The following is an 18,316-nucleotide window of genomic DNA, read 5'->3' on the forward strand; positions in this document are numbered from 1 at the left end:
TGGACCAGATCAACAAGCGTCTGGCTGAAGTGGACCGGGAGCTCGATGATCTTCAGGAGGGCAGTCCTCAGTTCCTGGTATGAAAAGTCGTCAAGACTCGGCGATGACTCTCATTAATTCTCATTACTGAGAATTAATAAGCACTGGAATATTCTCATTATTTTTTATATTATTATAATAAAATAATTGTATTATATAAATTATATTTAACAGCCCCAGCAAAATAATAATTTTTTATTATTATTGTTTTTATGAAAAATCATTAATATTTCATAATTAAAATTTTAATTCCCATTACTGAGAACTAGTAATTACTGAAATACATTATGTTATTATTATTGATTATTTAATAATTAATTTATTATTAATATTTGATATAACTTATTTAATATTTATTGTTTTTATTATTATTATTAATAAATTAGCAGTTAAAGACAGTATAGTGTAAATTAATGTGTATATATATATATATATTTATTGATTTATATATATATATATATATATATATATATATATATATATATATATATATAATTAATATATATATATATATATATATATATATATATATATATATATATATATATATATATATATATATATATATATATATATATATATATATATATTAATATATACAGTACAGGTCAAAAGTTTGGAAACATTACTATTTTTAATGTTTTTGAAAGAAGTCTCTTCTGCTCATCAAGCCTGCATTTATTTGATCAAAAATACAGAAAAACACAGTAATATTGTGAAATATTATTACAACTTAAAATAATAGTTTTCTATTTGAATATACTTTTAAAAAAAAAAAAAATTATTCCTGTGATGCAAAGCTGAATTTTCAGCATCATTACTCCAGCCTTCAGTGTCACATGTAACATCCAGTCTATCACATGATCATTTAGAAATCATTCTAATATTCTGATTTATTATGAGTGTTGGAAACAGTTCTGCTGTCTAATATATTTGATGAATAAAAAGGTTTAAAAAGAACTGCATTTATTCAAAAAAAAAAAAAATTCTAGTAATATAGATTCTAATAATATATTTTCTTTACTATCACTTTTTATCAATTTAATATATACTTGCTGAATAAAAGTATTGATTTATTTAAAAAAAAAAAAGAAAGAAAAAAAAATTACTGACCCCAAATTACTGACCAGTATTAGTGTATATTGTTATTACAAAATATTTATATTTTAAAAACATAGCTTCTTTTTTTTTTTTTTTTTTTTTTATTCATCAAAGTATCCTAAAAAAGTATCACATGTTCTGAAAAAATATTAAGCAGCAGAACTGTTTCCAACTTTGATAATGAATCATCATATTAGAATGATTTCTAAAGGATCATGTGATAATGATCCTAAAAATTCAGCTTTGCATCACCAGAAATAAATGATAATTTAAAGTATAATAAATTTAAAAACAATTATTTTAAATTGTAATAATATATCACAATATTAAATTTTTTTTTTTTTGTATTTTTGATCAAATAAATGCAGGCTTGATGAGCAGAAGAAACTTCTTTCAAAAACATTAAAAATAGTAATGTTTCCAAACTTTTGACCTGTACTGTGTATGTGTGTGTGTATATATATATATATTAGTGCTGTCAAACGATTAATCATGATTAATCGCATACAAAATAAATTTTGTTAGCATGTTTGTTCTGTATATTTATTATTTATATATAAATACACACATTCAGTATATATTTAGAAAATATTTACATGTATTTACATGTCTGTATTTATATTCATATAATTTATATTATAAATAAATGTAATGTATAAACATAACATATTTTTCTGAAATCTATACATGCATGTGTGTATTTATATATACATAATAAATATACACAGCACACATACATATGTTATGTAAACAAAAACTTATTTTGGATGTGATTAATCTTTTAGACTGAATTATAATTATCATTATTTATTGCTAATACATAAATGTAATAATAATAAATTGTATAGCTTATTTAATATTACTTATTTAAATTATTAATATTATTTGTTTTTTCTCTCATTATGCTAATTTTAATGATTATAAAATATAAATCTCAATTCAAATAAATATTGTTTTTTTTTCCCCCCAAATTGTTTCTTTTCGAGTTGAAATATGACTTGAGTTTTGTAAGATTTACCCGGTGGTGCATGCCTTACAGTGCAATGTTCCTGTTGGTTACGCTGTATTATCTGTGAATAATTAACGTTAGCATTGGAAAAGCATTTTGAGTCACTGCGCTTGTTCTTGTTCTCTCGTAACAGGACGCCATGGACGAGTACAACGCGCTGAAAGACAAAAAGAGGGTAAGAATGAGCTGAAGCCGAGATTTCTCACAGAAACGAACAATAGTGGAGGATGTTATCTGATGTATTTCCCGCTGTCTCTGCAGAGCGGCGACTACTTGGTGAAGAAGAAGCGCTGCAAGCACCTGAAGGCCAAACTCAACCACATCAAAAGAATGGTCAGCGACTACGACCGCAGGTCCTGAAGATCATTCCCATCACATCAGAGAAGAGCGAGCTACTGGACGGTATTGTGAGAGTACAGATGTGTTGGCGTCTGTCCAGATGTGTGGGTCGTTGCCATTCGTGAGCTGGGCTGTGTTGCTTTCTGGACATTTGATTGATAATGCATGTAAATATTCAAGGCATTCTGCTTCGTATTGCTCAGTGCAATATCTCCCAGAATCCTTTATGAACCAGTTTTAAAATCAGGTTTAACTAACAGTTCTGTAGTTGTTTTTTGTTGCAAATCTCCATTTAGCAGTTACAGATTTAACATGAACTTGTTGGTGTTTCAGTGCGGCGTGTTTGTTTTATAATGTTTTTTTTTTTTTTTATTGTTATTCAGAGATTTCTTAGTGGGTAAAATACTGTGCCAAATAATTTCACCAGGTGGGTGGTTTCAACTCTTGATAACCAGTTATGTCTGTATAAATCAAGCTGTGATCAGTTACAGGTTACAGATAGCCTTTAATAGTCTTTTAAGCTGTATTTATGCCATTTTAAAAACTTTATACTTGCTCGTATGTAAATATGTAATTTAAAATGTTTGATTCCTTTTCATTGTTTTTGACAACTATTAATAAAGTCATTTTTAATGCCATAATAAATGTGAGCATACATTTACTAGTATATTAACTGTTCGTGGATTCTGAAAGGATGTCAGTAAAATCCACAAAATGCTATTTAAAACAGTTTCTTTAATTTTACACATCAAAACAATGTCTGGTATCACAAAGTTAAAGTTCAGCGTTTCATTTAGTGATGCACCGGACTTTATAGTTAATAAAATGTATTACTTTTGATACGAATCAAAGTGTGAGACTTCATAAAGAAAATCAAACAATAAATGCCATTTTGGAGCGCTTTGATGTGCCTCTGTTCAACGGTTCCTGATCGTCTCTTCCACTTTATTACTATTTCCAACGCGAAATAAAAATGAATGAACATCACAAACTATGCTGAAAGAAAAAGACAAACTTACCAAAAGGTATTGCATCTTAATGAAATCGCTAAATCTGTGTTTCAACCACGAGAAGTTATCAGTAGGTATTTATTTTTAATGATAAGTCGCGTAACATTACATTCACCTCAGGTATTTTTTAAGGGACATTTTACCTAAAAATGACAATTATTTATTTAATGTCTTTTTTTTTTTTTTTTTTATGTATGTCATTTTGTTCAGCAACAAATTGGAATAGAAACATATCATTAAAATGCTGATATAAGACTGTCTTGATTATTAAATAAAATTTGTTTTGGTTTAGTTTTTTTCATTACTAAATAAACACTTCATTTTTGTTTTTTGTGTTTCAGTAAAAAACTAATTTCAGTGCATCGCTGGTTTCATTGAGTGGGCATTTAGCATTGATATTTTAAAACTTATTAAGACACTGTTTTTTTGTTGCAGCCATTTCAAAAATGTTCATGTTCTGTATGATCATATCAGAGCTGGTTTCTTCCAGTGCTATGGCCCTTGATTAGTGAAACTAGGTGCAGTCTTGAGTTCCACACCCTGTTAAACACACTTTCAAGAGTCTCTAGAGTTTGTCACAGACTGTTTCTGTCCAGCCAGGCTTTCAGGAGTGGGACGTTCCTGTCCATCCAGCGGATGTTCTGCTGGATTTTCTGCAGGGCCTGTTGAATGCTGCGGAGCCCGGAGCCCTGATCCTGCGCCAGTGACCCGAAGAAAGACTGAACCTACAGGAACAACACAAACCACAGTGTTCTTAGATCTCTACTGACTCCAATCAGTGCAAATGCCATTAACCAGAAATGATTGGTCACCCATGATTCATGTAAAGTCATGTGACCTCAGCATGCTGGCAGCTTAAAAGCTTAAAACATTAGTAAATGCACTGAACTAACATGAACTAAGAATGAGCAATATATTTTTAAAGCATTTATTAATCTTTGTTAATGTTAGTAAAAATATAATTGTTAATTGTTTGGGTATATTAGTATGGAGGCTTGTTTATGACATGGAATAAAAAAAATTAAAAGTTAATTGCAACTTTTTTTCTCAGAATTTTGAGTTTATCCTCTTAAGACCCGAGAAAAAAGTTTAAGGAAAAAAATATTTTTTTTTTTCCATGTCTTTACATTGTTTAGAGCATTCAGACATCAGGACTCAATTTCTTTAAAAAAAAAAAAAACTACATGAATGAATATACGTAGGCAAAAACAATTGACTTTTTAAATCACCAATACATTTTTAGTTTTCAAGATTTTTTTTTTTTTTTTTTTTTTACCAAACTTCGTATAAAGATGATTCTCAACTATGTTATAACAGAATAATTCAATATACCATTTTTCTTTCTGCAAAATAAACGGGTTTTCTCATTATATACAATGTATCTATAAACTAAATCAAATTTGCATATTAATGTGTTTTTGGGGCAACTTGTAATGAAAAAAGAAGTGCAATAATGGGAATAATAATTGATAAGATTTTCATAATAATATATAATATTTCATAGAATATTGAAATTTAATTTCTTTCCCTGTTCATTTGTTATATCTTTCAAAACGCGTAATAAACATGCTTTTAGTCCCGGTGTGCTCATATGAGGACATGTATGAAATCAACATCCTGTTTCATAACAGCACGTCATATTTTGATTTGAAAGCCCATAACATTTTCCTGAGATGTGGATTTATGGCACACTATTTAAAAATTAGACCGATTTAAATTAGTTAGAGTGTCACTAAATTAATTTCAGACATTTTTGATGACCAAGGAGAGGGAGTGGTCATGGAGAAACATCCAATCATTTGGTATCTCTGACAAGCCCTGAATGTGCTCTGTACAGGACACCCAGACTTAAAACTGTGGCATGTACAGTCTCAGAGAAATTCACTAGAATATAATGTCTTCATATGAGCCCACAGGATAAATCTCAATTCAGACTTTTCTTTGCAGAAGTGTTTATATCTTGCAATTTTGAGAAAAAATTTGAGATATAATCCCAGAGTAGAGAAAGAAACAAAGAAAGAAAAAATGTCAAGAAAAATAGTTAGAATTGTGAGATATAAACTAGGAATAGCAAGAAAAATCATTGATTAATATTTAATATTTAATTAAAATTTTAATTCCCATTACTGAAAAAGTCTAAATTGTAAAAAAAAAAAGAAAAAAAGGTCACATTTACATTATTATCCTGTGGCAAAACAAGCTTCCATATGTTAATTTGAAATGCATTAACTAATGCTACCTAATAACACTTACATTGACTAACATTAATAAATGCTATAGAGGTACAGTTCAATATTCATGTTAACTAATGTTTGCATTCACACTTTTTAAAAAGACTTCTACAGTACCTCGTGGAGCATTTCTCTGGTGGAATACTGATCGGTCACACCGACCGCCATGCGAGATATTGCAGACGAACCGAGATCGAACCTAAAAGGAGGATTTGGGTTTAATACACCACTGACATTCACAATGCTACAATGTGTCATAAGCACCATAAAACAAGAAAGTGATATCTGACATATGACAAGGTCTTCAGGAAGATATGAACACTTGCCACACACTTTTTCACAAGTTTCCCCCAGTTGGTTTTCAAGAAGTCCCAGGCGAGTTTGAAACCTTTTGGGTTTTTACTGACAGTGATGACCAGCGACGGCAGGTCTTGAGTTTTCATGATCTCTCCTTCGATGCTTCTTTCCAAAAGCCTAGACGGAACGAGAAAGAAACACATCATAGAGCAGGTTTAATGACTCAAGGTCTTTATTACTGACATGCAGGATTGAGAAGAGGAGAATTGAATCATGCTTTTGCATATTAATGATGACTTTCGGATCATACTGTATATACGGCAAAACAGTTTAATGATCTATCATCGATGTCAAGTTTGGGTCAACTATGAAAATGTGATGTCTCAGCAGCTTCATGAATCCAGACTCACCACTGAAGCTTGTGAGTTAATGGAGTGTACGAGAGGGCGGCTTTAATCATCCACTTCTCTGATGGCGAGACGGATCGCTTGTATTTCTCCAACAGGAAGTCCCAGCCTTCGTCTGTACGCGCCCCTTCAGTGTAGACCACTAAACTGATGTCAGTGGGCAGCCTGAAGCAAACAACACACGTCTGGATGAATGAAAACAGAATGCAGTGTGTATAATGTGAATGATACATGAATCAAATCAACTCTCACCACATTTTGCCATCGGATTCCTTCCACTGCTGGAAGAGTTGAGTGGCGGTGCTGATGCATGATGGGTAACGACGGACGCAGGCGAACAACAGCAGATAATTCCTGAGCATCCGCTCGGACACAGACCCGTCGTCAGACCAGCTCTGACGGTCAATCAGCGTCTTGAATAACTTCACTAAATGACCCTGATAAAACAGCAAATCATCAACAGCACGTCTACACCCAGAAAGCATTAAATGTTTCACCAAATTCTGTTTTAATAGTTTAATTACGTTTTAATAATCAATAAGAGTGTCTAATCAAAGGACTTTTTGACTCATCAAAAAGGATGTTTAATAAGCCGAATTCAAAAAGATGATGGTAATCAAATGAATGAATAAAACTTTAACAATTTAATTCATCTCTAATCCTTTTACAAACAAATTGCTGCACAAAACATGGATTGATAAACTGCTTTAATAAAATGTATTATTATAATTATTATGATAAGAAGTACATTCTACAGTACAATAGTAATATATTTGTCAAATTTATTGAAATTAAATCAAACCTTTATTTGTCAGGTTGTAGTAAAGACCTGTAAGTTTCTGTGTCTTTGACTGAATTTTTATTAACTCTTTCCCTGCCATTGACGAGTTATCTCGTCATTTAGAAGACAACGCTTCCGCGCCAAACACGATTTTTACGGCTTTTCATGTTTTCACTGTTATACACTCTGGGGCGCTATTACACATCTTCTGAACGAGTACAAAACCTCCCGAACAAAAACACACGTGATCTCTTATGTAAACAGATGCATATTAAAAATAATGCGATCATCAGCAATAGACAGCATATAAATGAAAACTGCATAATGCTACAGAGTAAAATGATGATCCAGTAAGTGGTATATGTCTGTGCAAGCAATGGTTGATGGAAGCAATTTACTGGATTCATGCTTTAATAATCGTATTAAATATTATCCAAATTGATCCAGATATCCATCAGTTTTTGATATAAATGTTATTTTCTCGCCTTTTTGCTCAAAATTATACATTTTTATGAAACTTACCTATATTCAAGTTTTGATAAAAAAAGAATGCTTTAAGCTAAAATAAAACGGATTTTTTTGTATAAAAGTAGAGGCTTTGATCTTTATTTTGGTGCATTGCATATTCAAATATTCATACAGCAAAATATACTGGAGACCATCACATTTTAGTGAAAATCATCCAAACCGCTGGCGGTGGCTGGCAACTTTTTTCAAAAATGCTGGCGGGGAAAGAGTTGTGATTATTTGAACGCCCCTTCTTTTGATCCCAAATTTTGCCAAATTCAGAGAAATTCTACATTATAAAATAACTTCCATTTTTTGACTGGATTCTGTTATTCTGTCTGTTTTTTATATATATATATATATATTATTATTTACAAATATAATAGATATTCAGATGTTGCCGTCTTACCCTGGCCAGCTACTTTAGAAAAGGTCACCATGAGATTTTAAACGTATTATCTAAACTGAGACATTAGAAAGTAACTCAGCATCCAAACTATTGCTCATATCATCTTTAAACTAGACTTATTCATGTTTGCAACCATAACCTTCAGCTGGTTCTCCAGTTCCTCCATGTTTCTCTTCTCCATGAGTTTGTAGAGCGGCACCAGCTCATTAAAGCCCTGCGTCACCGGCATGATCTCCGACTCTTTACTGAGGTACAAACTCAGATTCAGAGCTTTGTCCAGTGGGATTTTCTCAATGCTGAAGGAAAGACAAATACATTTGATTAAGGACAAAAATAAACTGTCTGCAATGACAGTAACAAGACTTAAATCAAATCAAATTTAATCAAGTATTGTATTTGTGCTCAAATGCTGCTGGATCTTTTGCTTTTCTCCATATTTGAAGTCTTACTAGCTTTGAATCGGCAGACGTTTTGGTGATTTTTTAATAAATAAACTTCTTTTCACCAAATGATTTGCTTAAAAAGTGTGTTTCTGCATCTCTCTTTACCATAAATGACACCTGATTTAGATGAGTTTTTGTAGATGAGTTTGTTTCTTCATCAGATTTGGAGAAATGTAGCATTGCATCAGTGTCTCAGCAATGGATGCTCTGCATTGAATGGGTGCCGTCAGAATGAGAGTCCAAACAGCTGATAAAAACATCACAATAATCCACAGCACTCCAGTGCATCAGTTAATGTCTTGTGACGTGAAAAGCTGGTTTGTAAGAAACAAATCCATCAAGACATTTTGACTGTAAACTGCTGCTTTCGGCTAAAATATGAGTTATCCATATCCATAACATAATCCATAATAATGCTTCCTCCAGTGAAAAGTCTTATGGTCTGAATCAGGAAAGAAATATGTACAGATCAAGCACTGTCTACAAGCCAAAAGAGTTTAAAACAGATTTTGATGTGAGAGGACAGCAGCAGATGAACATTTCCACTGGAGGATGTGTTATTATGGATTATAGACTCGTATTTTGTCCAGAAGCGACAGTTAAATGTTAAAACTTCTTAATGATGGATTTGTTTCTTACAAACACACTGCTTTAAACTTGGTGATATGTTAATTAATGGACTGGAGTGCTGTGGATTACTTGAGGATTATTGTGATGTTTTTATCAGCTGTTTGGACTCTCATTCTGACGGCACCCATTCACTGCAGAGCATCCATTGCTGAGACACTGATGCAATGCTACATTTCTCCAAATCTGATGAAGAAACAAACTCATCTACATCTTGGATGGCCTGAGGGTGAGTACATTTTCAGCAAATTTTCATTTTTGATGCACTACATCTTAAAGGAGCACCAGCTCAGCTCCCTCACCTGACCAGCTGAAAGATGTCGTGGATCAGACTGGCTCTGTCGTTGCTGCTGAACACACTGTGGTTCTGCTGGAGTTGGTTGATCAAAGCGTCCCAGCCTCCTGACTCATAATGTACAATATAATACCCACGCAGGTCTACGTTAAATTTAATCCAGTCCACCTTCTCTGGCAGGTACAACACATCTGCAGACACATGGTCAGATTTCAGTATAACAGAAGGTAAATATGTTGGTTTGGTTTAATATCTGATAGCTCAGACGCACCTTTTTCACTTTTCAGCAAGAAACGCTGCATTGCACTACTGTGACTGGTGATGTAAGTCAGAGGAACCTGCCACAGGAAGCTTGATGTCCTGTGAGAAATTAAATACAAACAACAAATATCAAAAAATCAATTATTGCTTTGAGTGAATAACATTAAGGCTATATTGAGAGTAGCATACTAGCTTACTATATTTACTATTTCCGCAGCATGCAGGCAAATTTTCTGTTTTCATAAAAACTACTGTTGTTATTGTTTATTGTATTAAAAATCTTTTTTTTTTTTTTTTTGGTGACTGAAATAAAGCTGAAATTAAAATATCAATATTAGGTGAATAACTTAAACCTAAAAAATAAAAAATAAAATTAAAAAAATTACTTAAACCTATAAGAATGGGAAAGAATAAGAAAATATAAGAAGTACAGTAATTCAAAATATTACTAAACAATACTAAAGTATACAAATAATACTAAAATCTCTTTGTAAGCCACAATGCAATGAACCTGATATTTTCAAGATGAAATATGATTTTCTTTAATTATCTTCTTATTTATTCAGAAAGCCATAACATACTGATAAAAAAAAAAAATATTGTATGTATGGACTGTATGTAGTTTTGGTTTATTTGGTTTGATGAATGTGTTAATTTAATTGTTGTTACAATTTTAAAAGCATAATACAGTATGACACATTTACTTTTGCAGACTGCTTCACATACTATTTTTAAAATGTATATTATGCGTAGTACACATTAAACAGTAGTTTAGTATTCCATAGCCAGTACTTTGAAGTCTTTGAGGAGTTTGCTTCTCTAAGGAAGCGCTCCTGTTTGAGGGTGACCTCTTGACCTTTGACCTCCACAGTGATTAAAGGAAAGCCCTCCTGCAGAGTCCAGGTGTCCATAATGGCTCGAACATCAACACTGTCCTCCATGAACCATTTCTGCTAGAACACGTTTTTATCAGTTATTTGGACCGTTTCTAACATTAATGACACATTTTTAGTCAAGAAACACAAGAGGTTAACTTATCGTAAATATAGACCATTTAATTAAACCAATTAAATGTTATAATAGATTAACATAAAATGTAAATATTATAATTAAATGTAAATCGATTAAAGCAGCACTCACAGAGGCTGGAGATTCAGCCCTGTTTTTGGAACAGAATCCATCAAGTTTTAGTCTCCCTGAATCCAATTCATCAGAAGTGCAGATCTGAAAAGATTGAAATGCATTAAATTAAATTAAATTACTTATGGGTTTGGAGTGTATGGAAGTGATTAGATTGTTTCAAGTTATGTTGGTAAGTCTTTCAGGAGGGTGCTGTGTTAACTTTGTTCTGGTAGATTTTTGTATTGGTGTAGTGTATAATACCGTACTTGAAAGCCTCTGGCGTCAGGAAATCCCTCAACATGTTCAGGATACACGCACCCTTCGGAGTTTGTAGATGAGTTAAAACAAATTAACCCTTCTTTTGTGTTGAAAATATGGGTACTCCATTTGTGTTGGAGATAACTGACTGCCATTGGTTTCCATGCAATTGCCAAAAATCAACACTTTATAAACTAAAAAAAAAAAAAAAAAACCTTAAAGGTATAGTTCACCCAAAAATGAAAATTTGATGTTTATCTGCAGGGTTTAATTTGGATTTATCTGTGCATGTTTTTTTTTTCTCTCACAGATTTTGTTACCATTGCCATGCATTATACGACTGACAGACTGCAACGACTGGAGTTAAAAATCTTGGTTTGTGTTCTACTGAAGAAACAAAGTCACCTACATCTTGGATGCCCTGGGGGTAAGCAGATAAACATCAAATTTTCATTTTTGGGTGAACTATACCTTTAATTGTAGCTTGTCAAAGACTAAAATATAAAAATGCATAAGAATTTATGAAATGAATCATCCACGGAGAACTTGCTGTACCTTTATATATTTGGGTTTCACAGTCAAAAACTAGTTGTTAGTTTTTTGGATCTCAGTTATTAGTCTATTGCAGCATTGAAAATTAGTGTTAGAAACTTTTACCCTCATAAGGGTTTGAGAACCTGACATAAAAAAGGTTTTCTGATACAAACTGTCGTCAATTCGAACCCTAACACCACTGAAGTCACCACAATGTATACAGATTTATATGTGTGGAAACTTTGCATGCACATTAATGACCCAAAATGGGAAAAGGTCACCAAATTTCAAGAAGAAATAAATAGTTTAACCAGTGTTTCAAGCTGTTTAAAAATCTACTGTGGGTCAAACTGTCCCGCAACACAATATTAATCAGGGAAAGTCAACTATAAGGATTCTAGAGAGAGATAAACTGCTTGTGTACCTTCCGGTAGGAAACGTCATCAAACATCTCGCTGATCTCCGCGGGATTCTCCACTGGAGTGGAAATGGGGTGTGAGGAGGTTAAAGAGTCCACTGACATAGCAGTGAAGCACTTCTCCAGGAAATAATCATCCTAAAACAGAGGCCCTCCAAATCAGATCAGTCGTGCCAACTATAATTACATGTCATCACAATCTCAATTATTAGCTGTATTAATGGCTCTCACCACTTGCAGCTCGGGGTGGGTGATGTTGACGGACACATACTCCATGAACTTGGCAAAGCCCTCGTTTAACCACAGATCGTTCCACCACTGCATCGTGACCAGGTTTCCAAACCACTGGACATCAGATTCAACAGACTTTCTACATATCTGTGGTGCTTTCATGTCACATATCATTTAGCTCTCTTTCTATAATAATACCATTTTGCATCACTGCATCATTGTTGTCACAATATACACTACTGTTCAAAAATCTGGGCTCAGTAAAAAAGAAATTAATACCTTTGGGTCAAAGACTTTATGTCAGATGTCCGCATCAAAAGAAATTTACAAAAGTTATTTTAAGTCCATAGAATGCACAATAAATGTAAGTAAAGTGTCTACTTTTAAGGTTTCAAATAAGTTTTGGAGAATTAAATACAAAAATTTGGTTCTGCCATTCAGTGTAACACAATATTTATGTAAAGATTCAAACAACGTGCTTATTCTGACGTGTACATATTAAAATATATAAAAGAATAAAGGAGCATATTAAATTCTTACTGACAAGTGGGCAAAAATCTAGGATAGTTGCAAACTTTAAAAATGTAAAATGACAACTAATTAGTATTTGGGGTGAAAGTAATTAGTCTTTTAATGTGTCATAAACTGATTTTTGTTGTAAATATGCCTGACAAGATTGTTACACTGAGTGACATTTTAGTGCGTCTCTTCTGTAAATCAGGGGAAAATGTATGATACTTATTTTTTGCTCAGAAAAACAAAATTGCAATTAAATTAAACTGATTTTTTTGGGGGGAGGGGGCAACAACAATTCAAAGCAACATTACACTTTTTGTTTTTATGCTTAAACCCTTTTTCGTCCTTGACCTCTTTGTTCATCAAGGATGTGTTAAATTGATAAAAACTATAAAGACTTACACGGTTAGAAAAGGTTCCCATTTTTAATAAATCCTGTTCTTTTTAACTTTTTATTCCTCAAAGAATTCTGAAAAACTATCACAGCTTCCAAAGAAATATTAATCACCACATCAGTTTCCAACATTGATAATAAATCAGCATATCAGAATGATTTCTGAAGGATCATGTGACACTGAAGACTGGAGTAATGATGCTGAAAATTCAGCTTTACATTACAGAAATAAATCATATTTTAAAGTATATCAATACATAACACTATTATTTAAAGTTGTAATATTATTTCTCAATATTACATTTTTTTTAGTATTTTTAATCAAGTAGACGTAGCTTTGATGAGCATAAGAGACTTCTTTAAAAAACTTTTTTTTTTTTACTGATCCCAAACAGTTGAATGGCAGTGTTTATAAAATGTCTATAACATAAGATATTTTTTATATACATTTTATACACATTATATTTATTTGTTTGTTAAGTAGTCGAACAGTAAGCCAATAAGCAGAATAATGCGCAGATGGTCATAAACAATTTATTTTGTGATAAAGGCTGACTGGATTTTATTTTGTGATTAGGGTGGGTTAGTAATAGAAATATCAACCTGATGGGCTAGTTCATGGGCGATGACTTTGGTGATTCCCAGTTTGTCCGAGGAAGAAGATTTCTCAGGGTCAAAGAGCAAACCGGACTCTCTGTAAGTCGACAGGCCCCAGTTCTCCATAGCACCTGACTGGAAATCTGGGATCGCTGCAAGATCTGCAAGTTAAAGATAATTACAGCCGGAATTAGGTTCTGAAAAGCCAAGAAAAATTCTGATTACAGTTTCAAAAATTTTTCATGGCAGATAGCAACTAAAGTATGCAGCCATGTTTCAACAGTGGTAAAGATGGTAAGCGCTGAGCTTTCACACTCACCGTGTTTGGGAAGTGGATACGGGATGTCAAAATAATCATCATAAAAGTCCAGCAGTGTGACGGCGGTGCTGAGAGCATATTCCGCCTGACTGATCTTCTCGGGAACAGTATACACGGATATCTACATCGGGATTCAGGTTGTGAGGAGTCAGCGGATAGTGTGATAAGATATGGGGAAGTGTATTTATAATACTTTTGGTCACGTCATCGACTTGCCTCGACTCCATGCTGGCTTTTTTTACTGATGGACTGGAAATCGGAGACGATGAAGGCCACCAGGTAGGTGCTCATCTTCACCGTCGTGTCAAACTGATCCTCGAGCAGCCCGTCGGCCATTTCTACAGTTCTCAGCTGTTGGAAGAAATAAGCTTGCATTTGTTTACATTTACATGATACGGTCTGTAAAAGAGATATATACTCTGGTTGAAGTTGTTGAATCACATTGCAGATTGCGGAATTTATAAACATGGACCGTTATGCTGTTATTACGATCAATTGAGTTACCTATGCTTTTTTAACCCGTTAACTGTCATCATCCAACCTGTGGGATGCTTGCTGCTCTTTTTTGTTGTTGTCCTTTTTCTCTATAAAATCTTTTAGTAATCATCATAAATTATATATCATTTGAAAGCTTAGAAGCTCAAGATTCATCCTGTGAAAACCATTTTGAAATCAGACATTGCGTTACCATGGAAATGGTACTTTCAAATCTTATGGTGGTCTCCTCCCCCTAGTGGGCAGTGTCAAGTGTCATATTACAAAATGCATTACGGTCTTTTAGAATCAAAACGTTTTATAATCTTGGCAACAAACATATCATTGGAAAGGTCTGAGTCTCAGGATTCCATATTTGGTGGAATTGTATATTATATATCCACTTCCCATATTTTGAGATAGAAGTAAAATTGACAGAGAAACCTAGAGAAAAATTCATTAAACAAAATTCAGAGGAGTTTTGATGGCTCCCAGTGGCTGGTTGTGGTATGACGCCCTAAATAAAAATCTCACAGGAACCTCAATTTTTTCCATATCAACTTCAAAATTTGGAACATAACTTATTTAGACACAAGGCTTTAATTCTATAACAAATTTAAAAGTAAAACCTGTTATGTAAAATATTTATAATAAATAAAATATAATAAAATTAATATAGCACATTTTATTTACAGTACATTTAAACTTTATAACTTTTTGATACTTTAATTTTTTTTTAAAATTCTTTTGCCAAAATCTGCTGATTTTCTTCTTTAAAAAGAGACCAACCTTAGGTCTATATTCCAAAGTGTTCATAAATTACAATAATTTAAGTTTGGATAGTGCACTTTAATGCCTATTTTAAAAAATGGGGGGTGACAGTTAAAGGGTTAAATGATATTTTTTGTGATTACATATTTTTTTTGGAAAGAGTGTACAAAACTTCAATTATGAATTAGATGTTTCTGGGTCGATTTGACCTCGTTATTACATGATTAAAGGCAGCTGCACAGTTTTTTTTATGTATTTTTTATGCATATTACTTTTTTTACAGTATGTTCAGAAGGGGGTTTGCATTTACATTTATTGGTTCAGCAGATGCATTTATCTGAAGAAATTTACACTGCAACGATGCACATTTTTTATCAGTTAATCCTGCTGGGAATCGAACCCATGATCTTGGCGTTTGAAAATGTTATTAAATACATTTACGTAAATCATATGCTCTTATGTGTGAGAGCCATTAATGTTAAAGTGTGTGTTTTTTGTTGAATTACGCTGACGAAGAATTCAGGTCAATTTCACCTGCTGCACTATAAAGATCAAACCCAGATATTAAAACAGGATTAAAACGGTTAATTGTGTGAACCTTGGGCATGTTGGATATGGAGATGTGCCTGGACTCTCGGCGCACACGGATGGTGAAGTTGGCTTTAAATGCAGGTTCGTCAAAACAAGGGAAGGCGGCTCGAGCATGTGTCGGCTCAAACTGAGTGGACGCCAGCATCCTAAAGAGAGAAAAATCATCCTTTTGAGCTTTTACGTTTTCAAAGCCACTTCAAGAGTACAACCCTCGAACAATTCACCTAGAGTTAAAACTCATGCACCAGTGTTGTGGTTGTCTTACCTGACCTCTCCGCTGTTTGTGGTATATCTGCCTTTATAAAAGCCATGAAAACTGTCCGACAGGTTGGCGTAGAACTCCAAATGCACCACATGGTTTCCTTTCTCAAATGTGAAGCCGTCAGAAAAGAGTGCGATCTGTTCATAGGCTTCAAACTCACTGACCTGCAGATCCCGAGGATGTGTGGAGCCCAAGAGCTGGGCTTTGGAGATCTGCAGGTGCTTGCTGTGAAGGACGATGGCTCTGGTGTCCTGCTCTACCTCTAAGAGGATCTGGAGGACCCCGGTGAAGGTCATGGAGGTCAAGTTGGGGTGTATCAGGAGGTCAATAGTTTCTCTGGGTTTCACCTGTTTCTGGCACATCTTATCTTATCCCAGGGAAAAGGCAAGGCATTTGTGTCTGCATGGTTACCAACAACAAGGCCACAGAATAAAACTGCAAATGTAAAGCAGCATAAACACCAAGACTGTGCGAAGAGGCATGATGAAGAACAGGAGCTGAAGAGAAAAAGGTCTTTTCTTTTGTATATGTGCGCTTGTTGTTTGTTTTTTATTATTGTGTGAGCTGTGTATGATACTTAGACGTCACAAGGAAACAAATAACCCACAAATTGTACAATATATCGAACGTTTTCATTGATTTTAGGCGACAAAATTGTTTTGAACGAACCTGCGCACGATATAGGCGACTCGGTAAAATGATAAATAAAAACGAAAAAGTACGCAGCTGTCACTCAAAAATATCTAATTTCCTGTCTCGTTTTTTGCTCCCAGATTGTATTATTGCATCCTGGCGCTTACAGCACAACACACGACGGTTTACACAACTGAAAAACACTATATTTGTTTATAATAAGCAAGTGTTTGCGATTAAATTGTGAACTCAGCGACGAAAACTCGTTTCTCAGATTGTATTATTTGAATATTTAATTACGTTAAAGTGACGTTTGGCGTTGTAGCTGGCCAATCTCAGCGCGAAACACTGGCGGTTGAATATTAATTAGGTGACGTGCCACGACGATTCACGAAGTCACCGAGCAAACGTCATCATGACCTTACTTATTATTAATGGAGATGAGCCTTACGATCTCAGGCTGTGTTTGTAAAGACGTACGCTTTCTGTCGCCCCCCCCCCCCCCCCCCCCCCCCCCCCCCCCCCCCTGGTGGCTCAAAAAACACACGATGAAACTAAAATAAATAGACATTTCAAGACTGAGCTAGGAGTATACTTTGAACTCTTTTATTTCTGTTGGGACTGCTCTTCAAAAATAAATGACAAATACATTTTCATACATCAAGATTGGGCAAGTCATCGAACAAGATGTAGTTTTTGTGGACAAAAAACGAAAAGAAATATATATTACATGGCATATGTTTTCAATTCTGCTGGAAGACAATTAAACATGCAACTGTTCAAAACATTCTATTAGAAAATATAAATGGTCCCTGAGAAAAAGTAAAAAAAAATGTTTGCCATGTTTATGTTTTTATGTTTAAAATCTTACTGTTTGCAACCCTTACTGAATTGTTTAAGACTTTAGATTAAAATGCATTAATTCCCACAATAGGTCATCATCGCAGATTTGAAACTCTTTAAACTCTTTTAATTGCAAGGAAGAATTCAGGCAGTATTTCCAAAATAACTGAACTTTCACTGTATTTTTAGACTAGACTAAACACTAGACTATCCTTATACCAACACTTAGAATATTTATGGCGGTGGATGGTTTCTATCAGTAGGAAACTTAATTACAATAAGTTCACTCTGAAAACAAAAAAAAAAACGGGTTCCATGCTTGTTTTCAAACTTAAAACCTGACTGACTAGACAATGCCGCCCCCCCCCACCCCCCCCCCCCCCCCCCCCCCCCCCCCCCCCCCCCCCCCCCCCCCCCCCCCCCACATGTCATTTAAAACACACAGTTTCAAATTCACATGTAAAAAAGAATTCTACCAGTTTGATTATACAGGGCTAGAAACAGGTCTGCGTATCCGCATCTCTGTTTATGAGATTGTCAGTTGTGTGGAAGGATCATACTTTCATAGCTGCCAGAATTGAATAACCAAATAAAATT

At 33.9% G+C, this 18,316-nt stretch overlaps 2 protein-coding genes across 2 annotated transcripts in view; one reads left to right on the top strand and one right to left on the bottom strand.

The window, feature by feature from the left end:
- The window catches only part of LOC109053411, a 20,848-nt gene extending 17,552 nt beyond the window's left edge, over positions 1-3,296 (top strand). The window contains exons 16-18 of the mRNA XM_042732043.1: positions 1-77; positions 2,283-2,324; positions 2,411-3,296. The exon at positions 1-77 is cut by the window's left edge and continues 95 nt beyond it. Coding sequence (XP_042587977.1) covers positions 1-77; positions 2,283-2,324; positions 2,411-2,509 — 218 coding nt within the window. The 3' untranslated portion in view covers positions 2,510-3,296. The remainder of the gene's footprint in view (positions 78-2,282; positions 2,325-2,410) is intronic.
- Positions 3,297-3,813: 517 nt separating this feature from the next.
- Positions 3,814-17,290, bottom strand: erap1a (endoplasmic reticulum aminopeptidase 1a). The gene is given in 20 exon segments (XM_042732044.1): positions 3,814-4,223; positions 5,847-5,928; positions 6,063-6,203; positions 6,437-6,598; positions 6,686-6,870; positions 8,270-8,426; positions 9,503-9,686; positions 9,767-9,855; positions 10,549-10,706; positions 10,897-11,002; positions 11,091-11,197; positions 12,095-12,226; positions 12,320-12,433; positions 13,833-13,987; positions 14,146-14,266; positions 14,362-14,496; positions 15,989-16,127; positions 16,247-16,602; positions 16,605-16,740; positions 17,277-17,290. Coding segments are annotated over 20 exon segments (2,823 nt in total). The 3' UTR covers positions 3,814-4,073.
- Between the last annotated feature and the right edge of the window lie 1,026 nt (positions 17,291-18,316).

Source organism: Cyprinus carpio, chromosome B10 (genome assembly GCF_018340385.1).
Source record: "Cyprinus carpio isolate SPL01 chromosome B10, ASM1834038v1, whole genome shotgun sequence".
NCBI lineage: Eukaryota > Metazoa > Chordata > Actinopteri > Cypriniformes > Cyprinidae > Cyprinus > Cyprinus carpio.